The sequence below is a fragment of the Sycon ciliatum genome, chromosome 1 (assembly GCF_964019385.1).
Source record: "Sycon ciliatum chromosome 1, ocSycCili1.1, whole genome shotgun sequence".
NCBI lineage: Eukaryota > Metazoa > Porifera > Calcarea > Leucosolenida > Sycettidae > Sycon > Sycon ciliatum.
The window spans coordinates 50,876,700-50,891,397 of record NC_088643.1 but is presented as its reverse complement, the minus strand read 5'-3'; the positions used below and the strand labels follow the sequence as shown (position 1 = coordinate 50,891,397).

Genomic DNA, 14,698 nt, shown 5'->3' with positions numbered 1-14,698 from the left:
GGCGTGTTTCAACTGTTTGGTAAAAAATTGCTACCAACAGTACAAGCTGAAAATGACGACCGCTCCTGAAAAGTCAAAGGTGAGAAGTGGTGATCTTTTCTCGCTACACCAGGTCCAGGACAGATCAGATGACCTAAACTGCCCTTGCCCTACATCGCGTACACAGACTCAGAACTGACATGTCAGACAGTAGCCTTCAAAAATAGCCAGTCTGGTACAGTTTGACACCGATATCGAGCGTATCGATGTGCCTTGCTTGAATGTGGCACGTGCTCCGCTCTCGAATCGGAGTCACAATCATGTATGTAGCTAGATCTGCGCATTTTGTGCTGTGTAGACTGTAGAGTGTAGTGTGTGCTGTGAGGCCTCGAGGGTCGAGCAGATGTACGACTACGACATTTCGATAGTCAGGACAGTAGACCGAGTACGAGATACACTGCATGAATGCACTCGCGACCTGCAGATTGCAGAGGGAATTAGGTGACTGCAGCAAAACAGCCGTGCGTGAGGGTCTACCATGCCAGGTCTACCATGCCATGGTCTACGGTCTACCCGCGGGGCCGGGGAGATCTCGAGACCCGTGCCGCAAAATCTACTGGCATGACGCATGGCCCAACGCGGGGCTGCAGATTGTGTAGATCTGTGCATGTGATGAAAGACTGACACGATAATGAACGCATTTTGGTACGATTGTGCGATCGACGCACGAGCGACTAGCCCGCGACTAGACTCCCTACGACGCGATCGCGCAGCATTCGCGCTCTAAAATCGAAAATTCAAAAAATAAAAATAATAATTGTTGAGCTGGTCCAAGATATTCTCACGCACGTACTCGTATTATTGTTTACTGGAGTTGAACGACTTCTTGTTGGTTTCTGTACCGGTATACTCTTTTGGAGTGAAATCTTCTCTTGACTCAGCTGACAGCATGTAAAAGAAGTAAAGTGCTGCTTCCTAGATATCGACGTGGTGAAGTAGCAGTTGGCTCTTTGTCGTAAATGGTGACATGTCAATTGTGAGACATTTGCTGTTTTCAATGAAATACCGACGCGTAGAATGTATGAAAAGTACCCTGCTGGTGCTGGCTGTACTTGTCCTGTTTCAAGTGTCCATATGGAGCTGGTACAAGGGAAGAGAGAGGGAGGACCTCCGCCCTGCGATGTCATGGTTAGATGAGCGGATGGAGAGTTTAGCCAATGAGAAACGGTCTGCGGAGGAAGAGGAGCTCTTTCAAAGGCTAACGTTTGACTATCGGTTGAGATCTTCCCCACCAAGTGAGGAAGAAGTAGAATTGCACCGTCACCAATACTCAATCCCTAACTGTGATGAGACACAATGGCAGAAAGAAGGAGCTTCTGCTGGTCGCTGCCCGTATCGCACCGAGACGCGCTTTCCCATCCTTCTCTGGTGGACACAGGCAACATACCACAAGCATCTCATTCGAAGGTGTACGTATGGTCGGTGTGTCTTCACGCAGAACCGCCGAGAGCTGGGAAGTCCCCGCACCAGAGCTGTCCTGTTCAAAGGTCGCGGACTAGATGCTTACGATGTGCCCTTACCGCGCAAACCGAATGTGGAATGGTTTCTGTTCCATGACTCTGCGCCACACACGGCACCGGTTTTATACAGTCCTCTCGCCATGCGCCTTTTCAACCTTACTGCTACCTTCAGCCGCTTTTCTGACTTTCCTCTGACTCTTCAGCATATCCATGACATAGAATCTCTGAAAAGCCATGCTTGGATGACTAGCCTGGCCGAGAAGCAAGCAGCAATAGACAAGGGAGGTGCCCTTGTTGTGTATGATACAGATGAATGCAATGTGCCATCCGATCGTGACAACCTTGTTCGGCTTCTCATGGATTTGATGCCGGTTGATTTCCTCGGTAAATGTCCCAGCTTGGACTCGCAGAACAAAGCCAAGAGTAGGCGAAAGGAGCTGGCTGGCTGGGACAAGATTAGGGAGTTTGCTGTGCACAAGTTTGCGCTTGTGTTCGAGACCGACATCTGCTCTGACTACATCGGTGAAAGCTTATGGACTGCGCTTTCCTGTGGCACGGTGCCAGTGTACTTTGGCGATGCCGAACGTCTGCAATCGCTCTTGCCACATTCGAAAGCAGTCATACTTGTTAGTGACTTTCCGTCGCTGCCGGACCTGGTCAAGCACTTGAAGAAACTGGATTCGGACGACGAGCTGTACCGCCAGCATCTTGGCCACATAGTCAACAAGACTGTTAGCCATCATCTGCAGCGGCTGTTTGCCTTGAGGAACTATGGTGGTGAGACATCGCCCCTGCAGGATGCCCTTGACGGATTCGAGTGCTTTGCTTGCGACAAAGTCTATGAACAGCTTCTATCAGTTGCTTACTCAAAGCCGGTGAAAAGCCATCAGGCGAACGCCACGCACTTTTCGTGCCACGAACCGCAGCCGTATTCGCGCTCGGAATCCTATTCGTGGCACAAACGCTGGCAGGACGGTCGGCACACTGGTGATGCACTGTACGAAATGGCTCACACGCCGGAGACTAATAGTAGCCGTTTATCGGCCTATTTCAAGCACGGGGAGGTCGAGAACTGACACTACAACATTCTGCTTTTGCCACAACGATGGACACAATTCTCCGGATCATGCTAATTATCATTTCTCATGCTTTTGTTTCCCTCTTTTTTAATATGAAGAAAACTTTAAAATTAAGCAAGAAGCTGGCTTCTTGCAACATGTAGTGAGCACTTTTTATAACACACATGATTAGATACAAAAATTCAAATACTTTTTCTCCTGTCTTTGGTGCCTTTATAATGTGACCACTCAGTTCCTGGCCTGATCTGTAAAGCCGCCACAACTAACTTGCACTTGTCCAGATGACAAGAGGCTGCAGGAGAGAGAGAGAGAGAGAGAGAGAGAGAGAGAGAGAGAGAGAGAGAGAGAGAGAGAGCTTCAAAGAAGTAAATGTGGAAAAATTGATTGGCCGGTTGAAATTTCAATATGGTTACGTACAATTACACCGAGAGTACATATTATGCCCCCTGGGGGCTTATATACTCTTGGTTACACCCATAGGCAATTTGCATGTTGCTAGGGAGCCCATGTGCACAATTGCACTAGCTCTTGATGGAGAATGACACCTCCTACTGAATCAACTCCGTGCACATGTTGCATGACGCTGCTCTGTGACTCGACGCTTCTTCAGCAAAGCTCAAAGTCTGAGTAAAAGAAGAATAAATAGATGTTGTCATTTGTTTTTGTGTGCAGACTGTCCTGTGCATGTAGTCTTCAACTCACGCCGTATCCAGACACTGCTCAAGAGTCCTTAGCAAATACGTGTACATCAGGGAGTCAAAGGATTATACGCGTGCCTGCTATAAGTGTGCACGGTCGTTCCCAATCATTGATATTGTTATGAAATGATGTGTTGTTTTCCTGTGTGATGGCATTCCCCAAACTGTCTCGTCTAGTCGCGTGCATGTGTGATATGACTATGAGCATGCGCGATTTTGCAGTCGACAGTCCTTTTGTCAGTCTTCTTGTTCGTCCCTTTGAGTGTTGTCTCCATTTCCGTTAGGCCACCCTTTGTTTAATAATTCATTGTTTAACGTCCTTTTTTTCGCGAAAAGGTACGCGGGAGGGCGGAAAAAAAACAAAAGCCCATTCCAAAAACTGGAAACCCCAATCAAACATTTTGACCAGTAAAGCATGTGATATATACAATATTTCTGGGTCTAACGGCACTTGCAGGCATAGAACAACACTCTTTGATGGTACATTGGAGCACATGCCTGATGAATCCAACAAAACAGGTACATAGCATGGAGTTAGCATGTCATGAATTCATTACATCTGGATTTTTACTAGGACACACACCGTACGATATTTAAAAGCCAACAAAAAAAGAAAAAGAACACAAGACAAAGGCATGCCCGGGAGGCAAGATTACAAGTTTAAGGTCATGATCGGCACACTGTGAAACTACACAATCATGTATTTACAACTTCGCATATTATTGGTACTACTACTTTCTTGGGTTTTTTCCGGTCGGAGGCAAAAAGGTACGCGGGCGCGGACGTTAAACAACGAAAAAAGAAAGGGTGGCCTTATGTCAATATAAGTAATGTAAAACAAACAAGTCTTGTCCTTTGTGTCCTGCGTCCCGGGGAACGGAATGGCTGAGATTCCGTTACAGTATGAAATCCAAACGGGTTGACTGCTTTCTCCTTCATGACCTATGCTTTGAAATGTTGAGCCGAAGGATTCTTTGCAATTACAGCTATACCACCATGCACTTTATAGTCATAAAGCCACCATTCATACACGTACACACATATGTACAAATGAAAACTTCGAACACTGATTGCGGTGTCTTCAAAAATGCTATTTATAGGGACCGCAGAGAGGTGTGGCATAAGTGACGACACCACTGCATTGGGGTTTGCACATCCTTGGTCGAAAGTCATACATGTAATTCAATTTAGGGCTGAAAAGATCATTCAATAACTCCTAACGATCAACCAATATCATTAACGATCGATAAATTGGTTTATCAATTCTTGTCGGCTCTACTCGTGTACCTCGCACACCAGTTTATGAAGAAATTCCATGATACCTTAGGTACGTTAGAAATTGGTGGCACCGCACTGTTGACATCTGTGGAAATCTGGCTGGTTTTATCAACATGAACTAGAGAATTTCATGTTGTTTCTAGAGCAAAGAATCTTGTCATCACCCTCTGGCAACTGCTCTTATCTCACACAAATGAACCAAAAAGACAAAGTCTTCTCTCCCGATCTCTTTCAAAGCCACCGTCAATTTTACCGCGCTTGGAAGTACATGATTGTACTCGTATTCACTATCGGATGGAGTGCAAGGGCTAGAATGCTGTCACTGATATGCATGCATATTAATAAATCGTTAGCACTCGTTTTGAACACTAACGATTATCGATTGCACTCTTAACGATCGATATGCGAGTTATCGGCATCATTGTTTCAGCCCTAATTGAATTTGCATGTGATGCTTTCACTTTTAAGTCAAACTCAATGTCAAGCTAGACATTTGTGGATGGCTTTGCAGCATTGCACTGATATTTTGACAAGTGGTCAAAAGTACATACTCCTGACATCGTCTATAACGGCCCATTAACGGGTGGTAACAAGGCGGAGAAGATTGCGTGTACTCATAGTAGGAGCAGACACATTACTGTATGTCCTCACGTCATGCAGATATAAAGGATGCACACCATATAAGGAGAGGAAAATTACGTTCACAACTCCCTGATAAATCCGTGCATACATGTGTGTGTGTATACCAGACACAAGTCATCATACACACCAACCAGCACAATGGAGGCCACATCAGCGGGAGAGTACTATAATTTAGATTGGGCACAAAGAGAAAGCACAGCAAGTAGTTGTAACCAGCTTGCCGGCACACGACCATCAAAAACATGGGCTGATCCAAAACAAGACGGAAAGCAAGAAACAGTAGGTCCTGCGACACCACAAAGTCACTTAGTCGAATGCGGGTCAAGAACAGGACGTGCAAAAGAAGAAGACGGCAAGGAAAACAGCAGGACCTGGCTGCAGCCCAAAAACGCTAAGAAAAAAGCAGGACCTGGCTGCAGCCCACAGTACAGTACGCTGCCTCGCAAGAGTGAAAATCAAATCCCCGGAAGAAGAAATGTGGTGCAGCAATAAGCGGTGTATGTAGCGGCATGAACGAGATCAAAACCGTACTGTGAGTTTTGTGGACACCATGGAACAACAACACACACAGACAGTGAGAATTGTGACATTGTAAAAAAAATGTTATGGACACGATGTAAACGAAAAAAAGAAATAAACGAAAAAAAGAAATAAACGAAAAAGTAAACAGGGAATGTCTTGCATGTAAACCAGCAATGTGGTTTGAACAATGAGAGCTCGTGTTTTGGTTCACATCAGGACATGTTAATGCGACGCAGATGGTATGAAGGAGGAAAAGGAGAAGAAATATATTGGACGCGGTACACATCTGCACATGTGTATGAACGCTACAAAAAAAAGAGAAGAAAAGAAAAGGTACACGCAACACGCGTTCATATTCCCAGGCTTTGCCAGGGGAACACAGAGGTAGGGAATGGAAGGCACATCAGCTTTGTGCATCCACTGTGTATGGTGTGCAACCATGTGTGTGAGTGCAGAGATAGGAAATAAAAACGAGTCCGTAGGTGTGTGTGTGTGTGTGTGTGTGTGTGTGTGTGTGTGTGTGTGTGTGTGTGTGTGTGCGTGTGTTGTGTACAACGGCTCACGAGATTACAGCTGCACAGCAGAATGCCTTCATGGAAAACAATGAGTAGTTGCAAATTCATGTCCTGGGATAGAAGCGGGCCGTGCATGATGGTGAAACGGAATAGATAGGCTGAGAGGGGTCAGTCTGGACTGTCATGATTTTGTTTCGGAGTGTTCATTGGTGTGTGCAAATGTACTTGTGCATGTGTGCAGCGTGCCTGCATGCGTGTGTGCGTGCATGTGTGAAGAGAGGGGTCAAAACTGTTTTACGTGGACGTTCAGAGGCAAAGGAGAAAAGACAAAGCCACAAAGGTGTGTTGAGGGGAGAGGGCAGGAGGATGAGAAGGAGAGGCAAGAGGGAGAATCACACACAGTAGGTCATGAAAAGAAAGGATCGTATCTTCATTTTTTCTTCTTGTGACGTGAGGAGGGGATGGCTGATAAAAATAGAATGCTATTTTCAGTGCATATACCAGCTCTGCATGTAGTACTGGTGCAGGGGGTCACTCTGGACCTGCTGTCGGTGGTGTGTGTTTGAGATGCCATGGTGATGGGGTAGATGTGCAGACGGAACGAGCGGAAAGAGAATAGGCTGCAAAGAAAAAGACATGAAAGCGGCAAAAATGGATATAACAATGAGGGAGGGAGGGAGGGAGGGAGGGGGGGGGGGGAGAGAGAGAGAGAGAGCGAGAGAGAGATAGAGATAGAGAGAGAGAGAGAGACAGAGAGTTTCACTATGACTCACAGACTTCCCAGTCAGCCAAGACTGTCCATGCCAGCAGTACCACAGCACAATCGATGGCAACAAATTTGACACCTATGTTCCAAGGTGCTGCAATTCCATGAAGAGCATTGCTTGTTGAGAACATCAATTTCACACCTGCCAAGTACTGAAAGTGCTTTTCTGGATCACCAGGGCAAAATCTCGGGATTTGCCTTGGTTTTTCGGGATATGTGACATTTGTTCCAGAATTCCATTTTCAACTTTCTTGAAAATGATGCCACCAAAATGTTGTGACATTATCAGTGATTGCAATTGTAGATATCCATCACATTTAATAGGCCCAGTCAAAAAATTGATTGTTTATCGTCAGCGGCCGCCCCGAATTTTCGCCCTCCCGGCCAAATTATTATATTTTTTAGTTCCAGTAAATGTACTGTATGTGTTGCGATCTACGATTATACGGCCTCTAATCAGCGTGGCTATACAATGTAGATCTTGGAAGGCGAAGTCGGCACATTGAATTACTAGTACTAGCATACATGTACATGTAAGTACTATGGGCTTAAAAAGTGAAAGAGATTATCAGCTGCCTGATTTTCTTTGTGGTCCTACGTTGGTCGTTTCACTTTTCCATACTTGCATCCTCAAAATTATCTTGCAAGATGGTGTTCAAGGCTGACGATTCATCTGCATCACATGGATTTATCTCATTCTGCGCAAAATGGCTTCAAAAGAAAACTTTTTTAGAAAAGTGATCAAAAAGGCATGTCAAGGGGTGGCGAACACCTACCATACAGCCGTACGTGCAAAATAAAATAAAATACCTCCCGCCCGCCCCAATCTCTTGGGAAAATCTGATGATAAATAATCAATATATTTTACATGGCCTTATACGCAAGTTCAGGACTCAAAAACGGAGAGGCTCCGAACAGTTGCGCAGCGCAGTGTAAGAAGGGCACCTCCGAAATCTGTTTTTTGCCGCGAGATTCAAAAAATGTTGTGTTCCATGCGGAAACATGCTGTTGTTCAGAAAGAAGTTTTTTGATTTCTCTGTGCTCGCAGTTGTTCCAGGATGTAGTTCTACTCGTTGCAGGTTTCTGTAGCCGTGGCTGTTTCTACGCTGGAAAGAATCACTGGCCATGGCTAATGCAAAACAAAGGCAGTTCCTACGCTGCTTGATTTTTTTGTGAAAACTTTGTTGAAGCGGTTGGATGTGGCCACGAAGAACAAAATAATATTACTGACGAAGAAGGGTGAGAAAAGCAGGCTGAAGTCAGTGAAGACATCGATGTCGAACGTAGTGATACTAGTACTGGTACTGGAATTTAGCATGGACTACCTGTGGAGCGTGAAGTGGCTGCCCACTCGCTGGTAAGTGGACCCACTTGCAGCTCCAGTCGCACGAGTACCGTTTGAAACTTTCTGTGGATCCTAGAGTATCCTGAGCTCAGTGGACGACGCATCTCAGAGCTGCTGAACTTGGGCTACTGTCCCTGTAGGAATGAGGTTCGTGTCAACCACTGTACTGCACTGATGGTGTAAGGAAAACGCTGGCCAGAAGCTTGTGTTCTGAACCAGGGACGAACTTCTAAATCTTTCTTTTGTAGAAATAGGGATGCCACAACTAAGATGTGCACACTCAGGTGTGTATTGGGTAAATGCCTGTGGTTGATTATTTTGAATCCTTTCCTATGCGCAAGTAAATGCGTTTGTGTGTGTACGCGCGCGCGCGTGTGTGTGTGTGTACGCGCACGCGTGTGTGTGTACGAGCTCGCGCGCGCGCGCGCGCGCGAGAGTGTGGGTGTGTGTACGCGCGCGCATGCGCGCACGTGTGTATGTGTGTGTGCAAGCTGTTGAAAGGTGTAATCCGAGCACAAGTTGCTATGTCTAACGTAGTTTGTTCGCTATCCTCGCTTCAGCGTTGGGCAGGTGTATGAGTGTGTGTACGCACGTGTGTGTGTGTGCGCGCGTGCTCGTGCCCGCATGTGTGGGTTCGCACGCAATGTTGATCTGGGTTATGCACATGTCCCCACGAGTGCACTGTGTGCATGTGCATGCAAATGTCTGTGTACATGTATGTGTGTATGCACGTGCATGTGTGCGCGCGTGTGCAAAGCTAGGTGTGGAAGGGGGGGGGGGGGGGGGGGAGGGGCTCACGGTGCTGGTTCTGTATGCCTCTCCTCTCTGGTGTCCGCAAGGACAGTGTGGTAATGGCTTTACAGTACAGGAGTTGCATGTGAATGCGCATTTGTGAACCGTATTTGAGACACAAAAAGAATTGCCGAGAGAGCATGACAGTACACTGCATGTAATTGTATATCGTATGTGTGCACGCCAGCGTGTGTAGATGCATATTGCCCTTCATGCGATGTTTTTCTGGAGTCTGCTGCTATCAACGCAAGTGACAACCAGCAAATGCATGCCCAGTGCAGTGGCTGGTCTTCATGCTTTTATTTATACCAAGTCCTACTATGGACTAGTAGTGTTACAATGACGCGTGCACGAGAGTGCGTGCATGTGGGTGGGTATTTATGTGCGTGCGCACGCGCGTGAGTGTTTAGTGTGCCTTATTTTGAATGCCTGCTTTCACATTATTCATGTGCCAGTTTCATTGTCGAGGTTGTTATGAAACCTCGCTGCCTTACATGTACATGTACACTACTCGTATATCAATGCGCTAGGACTGAAGGCTACATGACATACATGTACATGTAATGATACATGTACCTTTCCAAGCACAGACTGTCTGGTATGTCCAAAGGAGGTTGCAGCATGAAAATAACTTCTTCTAAAATAATATTACCATACTACCATGTCATTGGTAGTGATATTTAGTCAAGAAGGCAAGAATGGTCAGATTTTCTAAAAATGCTATTTTCAGAATTGGCCTAAAAATACCATATTTCGATACCTATATTGTTTGGTAGGGGCCTAAAGTGCCTGGTGACACCATCAAAACTGTCCATTATCGGTTTCCTTGGGGCTCAAGGATCACAGAAAGCCACAAAAATCAATATGTCCATGGACAAAATGTTGCAGGCTGAACCATTTCACAATTCAGCACCCGATGGAAATTTCGGTTCCCGTAATTTCGAAAACGTGGCTCGCCAAGGGCAAAACCAAGCCACAGTCTATCTTGGGTAGCCAAAATACCTCCAAATGTGGTTCTTAAACATATGATGAAGAAAATGCTTAGTATCCTCCTTCCAGGAGGCTTCTTTGGGTCAAAAACCAAATTTTTTTACCATTTTTTTGCCGAAAATCAAGAAATTGTACACTCACTAAATACACCAGAATACCTCTTATATGCCTGGTGACCCTACCTAAAAACTATACCAAATTGAAGAAGAGACATCACTCCACCATTCTATGCATAAAAAACAGGGTGTCCATGGACCTTTTATTTTTACTTCTTTAGGTGGGAGCCTCCTTAAGTACAGAATCAATAAGGACAGCTAGATAAGTTTCTGTTGCTAATTTGGATTGAAATAAAAACGATTCGCCCACTAGATAAGTCACTTGAAGTGCTCCATGGACCTGTTTCATGCACAGTGATTTTCGGGATAATCGACAGGAATTTCGGGATCGCCGGAGTTCATCGAAATATGCGGGATAATCCCGAAAAAAATCGGGATTCTTGGCAGGTATGCGATTTGCAAAGTTATACTGTTGTGTGTGGGTGACATGGTCATGTGTTTGATGAGATTTTGGGCCATCAAATTGCATTTGGGTTTTTGACTTTTTGTTCGAAAGACCGCGGCGAGGAGCGGAGTCGAGAGGCAAGATGGCTGTGCCGGCATTGAACAACACCAGGCTAGTGCTGTGCCGGCATTGAACAACACCAGGCCTAGTGCTGTGCCGGCATTGAACAACACCAGGCCTAGTGCTGTGCCGGCATTGAACAACACCAGGCCTAGTGCTGAAGGACAGCTGACACAACAGTGTGTAGTGGGAAACATGGACAGCTCTTACCTTTGCACTTGCTGACATTTGCCGGTGATCTGCAAAGTCAAATGGGAGAGAGAGGGAGAGAGAGAGAGAGAAAGAGAGAGAGAGAGACAGACAGAGAGTGAGCTTTGAAAACCTTCCAAACAATCAGCTAGAGTAGACAGGAACACTGTACCTGACGATCGACCCTTTTGTAACATATCAAACAAGCAGTCACGGAGTGGTGGGCGTGTATCTGAGCTTCGATATACATGTACTACAGGAAGTAAATATTTTGCTCAATATCAGACAGATTTGATCGCATCCGTTCTGGGTCAAACCAAGTGTAAAATCCCCCCCCCCCCCCCAATGCAAAATCATGTGAAAAGCACTCCATTAAAAAATACTCCTGATGTATGGCTGTACTGCATAATGGCCTATCCCAACAGTGGGTATGGATCAGAATTGTAGCCTTCCAAGTTAGAAGATGAAGTTGGTTGTTCCTACGCGGAACACACGCTTCCTGCTGAACTTAATACTTGACTGACCCACGACTGCCACGAGGAGCACATTGCAACTTCATTACTAATATCGCCAAAGGCGCAACTTCTAAGTTCCAAGTTAGAAGGTTGTTGGTTTGCGCTTCGTAGATGTGTTGAAACTGGATGTCAGGTTGTTGAATGCCTCAGTACCCCCCCCCCCCCAGTCAGTTTTGTGCCTTGTCACACCATATACCTGCGTAGTATGACATAATTATTGTAATGTGGCTACATTGGTGTCATAACTAGTAACATTTCGTCCTTTCTCTTATCCATCAGTACATTTGGCTCGCCATCCCAAGTTCAAATAATTATTCCAGGCTGTAGCAATGCCAATATAGTGGCCAAATTTAAACACACGATCAAATGGGGATTTCTAGAATCGAGACCTGGAGAGGGCAGGACTTGGGGCTATTTGCTCGAAAATTCCGAACGTGTGAGGTTTGAAGTACCGGTATGCACTGCTCATGTTGCTGGTATCGGCTAGAGGCAGAGAGCGCATCAGGTGGAGGGGGAATTGCTTCATCGCTGTATGTACTCCGGCTATTGGGCTATTCCGGGTGTCAGTGGCCGTCGTAAACTTGCCCCGGGAACAGAGCCGGCAAAAACTCGGGTATTTTTTGCAACCTCTTTTGTCATACGCCTGTCAGCATAATTGACTAGCAGGGCAAATTTAGGATAGTGCACAGGCAGCACAGCACTGACGTATGATGCAGTAGTAACCAGTAAGTTAGCCCATTAATTGTGTCCCCAGCACCACAGTCCATTTAGCATGTTCGGTCACACAAACATGGTAGGGTTCTAGAGTACGTGAAACCGGAGTTAGCAGCCTGGGCAGTGGCTGACATAATTATGACATAGGCTACAGCAGCAAACAGTCCTGGACTGCATCAGGTTAGTGATGCACGCAGTGAATAAAAGCAAGATCCTGCGAACACCAGATCCTGCGAACACCAGATCCTGCGGTGCACACCAGCAGCTCGCTTGTACGCACGGCACCACTTTCCAAGTACATGTAGACCAAAATGGGAACTGCTAGCTGGGTTGGTTTCCTTCACTGAAAAGTGCACACAACAGCACATGCCAAAGCCTAAGGGGTCGTCGCAAAAGTTTTCTGTCGTCCCTGAAACGAACATCGTTCATTTCGTACTTGGACCCCCTCCCCTCCCTCTGAAACGAACACAGTTTGCTACGCTGGACGACGAAAATCGCATGCATGTACATGTCATATGTACAGTGTCGGTCGACTTGCGATTTTGGCTCGCACCCCCTCCCCCCCCCCAAATGAATCATGTTCGTTTCAGGGACGACAAAAAACTTTTGCGACGTCCCCTAAGGCAACATACTGGCGGCGACGTGTTGGCCTACCAGGCTACATGCACCCTGATAACACAACCTGGAGTCTGAGCAGGCCCGATGTGCAGATATGACACGCACTGACCGTCTGTGTTACAGTGCAGCCGTAACATCTCACCGTACAGTATTATTATGTATACAACTTATACATCTTGTTTACGTTAGGCAACTATCCATATTATACCGGTCCTAATAATTATTATACTGCATATGCGACACATCACACACACACACACACACACACACACACACACACACACACACACACACACACACACATGCACGCAAACACGCACACAAGTGACAGTATGTACGAGTACATGTACCTTCGAACAGAGTGAAATACACTAGAGAGGAAGCACGCCTTCCACGGGCATGCCTTCGAACACAAAGGACAGAAACTGTTGCTTTTTTTCATGATGAAATACGGGTAAACCGCACACTCACTTCTAAAAATCACAATCGTTTCTAAAAATGAAAAATGGGCGGGGCACTGTTCCTTCAAGAGGCCAGCGTGGACCTGAATAAAACGGAACTTCAAAACAAGGCAAGAGAGTCAGCCGGCGGAACATGCTTCTCTTTGAATGAAAAAAAACATGCATCTAACAATAGAATTGCTTAGCTAAAGAACTAGCCAGAACTGGGGAAAGCGGAGAACAGGGTGGATAAATCAACACGAGTCTGATGAGGACCGTCACGAGGCCCACCAGCTCCACCGTTCTGTGCAGTGCTAGCAACATTCCCACTACCCCCAGGTAACACGGCTTGCTGCTGCTGGCGGTGTGGGTGAGGTAGACCGGAGCTAGAGACAACAGCAGGGTCCACGGGAAACGCATGAGAAGACTGAGGTTGAACATCACTTGAACATCGAGAAATGGGGACAGTCGAAGGTGCTCCAGATGGCTGAGATGTGCTATGAATTTTGAACAGATCTTGAAGATTGATACGGTGACCGGCACCAGTATTTTCAGGCTCGCGCTGAGAATGCGAGTTTGTAGAGGGCTGGGGCTGCTGTAGTTGTCGCTCGACATCTTCTTGCCTGCAAGGTACAGCTGGGTTATCATGCTGCGGGAGGAGTTTAGTTTGAGGATACATATAGAGTATTGTTGGGCCATGCGGATGTGGTGCTTTCTGAGCGTGGGGATGTTGTGCCCCATGCTGAGCAGTTGGCTGTGGCAGCGCTGGTGGAGGCAGGGGTGCTCCCGGGTGCTGATGTTGTGGCGGGGGTAAGTGAGAGGGACGGGGAGCATGCTGGCTTTGGTGAGGGGGGTGCTGGCCATTTTGGGTGTGCGGTGGTGGCGCCCTCAATTGTAGCATCGATCTTTGCCTTTGCTGCTCAAGGCCATACAAGTGCTGGGGAGTGGGGTGCCGGTACTGAGGGTTCTTCTGTAGGTGAGCAGCCAAATCTTGCTGATTTAACTCCTGCAATTGCAAGAAGCGATCAACAGCTAAACCACTGGATTCAGCGTTCGCTGTAGGTGGCTGAGGAGGTACAGCCGATGCAGCGGCTTCCCCTGAGGGTGCACTTGATTCAGCAGACGATGCAGCAGCCTGACTCTGCTGTTGCTGCCCTGCTGTAGCAGAAGACTGCTGCTGTGGCGGATGTGCCTGGTGACTAGGAGTGGCTGCTGGCGTAGCACTAACAGCATCGGCAGTGGCAGGTGGCAAACCATCCTTGTCCCTAGCGGTATCTAATGGCAGTAATGGCAGTGGCAAGAGACATGGCAGAACAGAAGAGGAGTGAGGGCCTACGCTCTGTATCTAGTGGTAGTAACGACAGTGGCAAAACAGAAGTGGAATGAGGACCTACACCCTTTATCTAGTGGCAGTAATGACAGTGGCAAGCGACATGGCAAAACAGAAGAGAAATGAGGACCTACAACACCCCGCG

At 46.7% G+C, this 14,698-nt stretch overlaps 2 protein-coding genes across 5 annotated transcripts in view; one reads left to right on the top strand and one right to left on the bottom strand.

The window, feature by feature from the left end:
- Nucleotides 1-786: 786 nt before the first annotated feature.
- On the top strand, nt 787-2,888 carry LOC135830931 (alpha-(1,3)-fucosyltransferase 10-like). Its single transcript, XM_065343157.1, has one exon. The coding sequence runs from the start codon at nt 1,007-1,009 to the stop codon at nt 2,573-2,575; it is 1,569 nt and encodes a 522-aa protein (XP_065199229.1). The 5' UTR covers nt 787-1,006; the 3' UTR covers nt 2,576-2,888.
- Nucleotides 2,889-5,332: 2,444 nt separating this feature from the next.
- The window catches only part of LOC135830930 (uncharacterized), a 32,898-nt gene continuing 23,532 nt past the window's right edge, over nt 5,333-14,698 (bottom strand). For 2 of the 4 annotated variants that reach the window (XM_065343154.1, XM_065343155.1), the window contains exon 10: nt 13,119-14,498. In XM_065343154.1, coding sequence (XP_065199226.1) covers nt 13,438-14,498 — 1,061 coding nt within the window. In that variant the 3' untranslated portion in view covers nt 13,119-13,437. Of the gene's footprint in view, nt 6,854-10,957; nt 10,987-13,118; nt 14,499-14,698 lie in introns of those variants that run through there. The other 2 variants (XR_010556127.1, XM_065343156.1) reach the window with 2 other exon arrangements.

Bases quoted from the DNA above. Each gene is read 5' to 3' on its own strand.
- LOC135830931 (XM_065343157.1), top strand. From the start codon at position 1,007: ATGTCAATTGTGAGACATTTGCTGTTTTCAATGAAATACCGACGCGTA.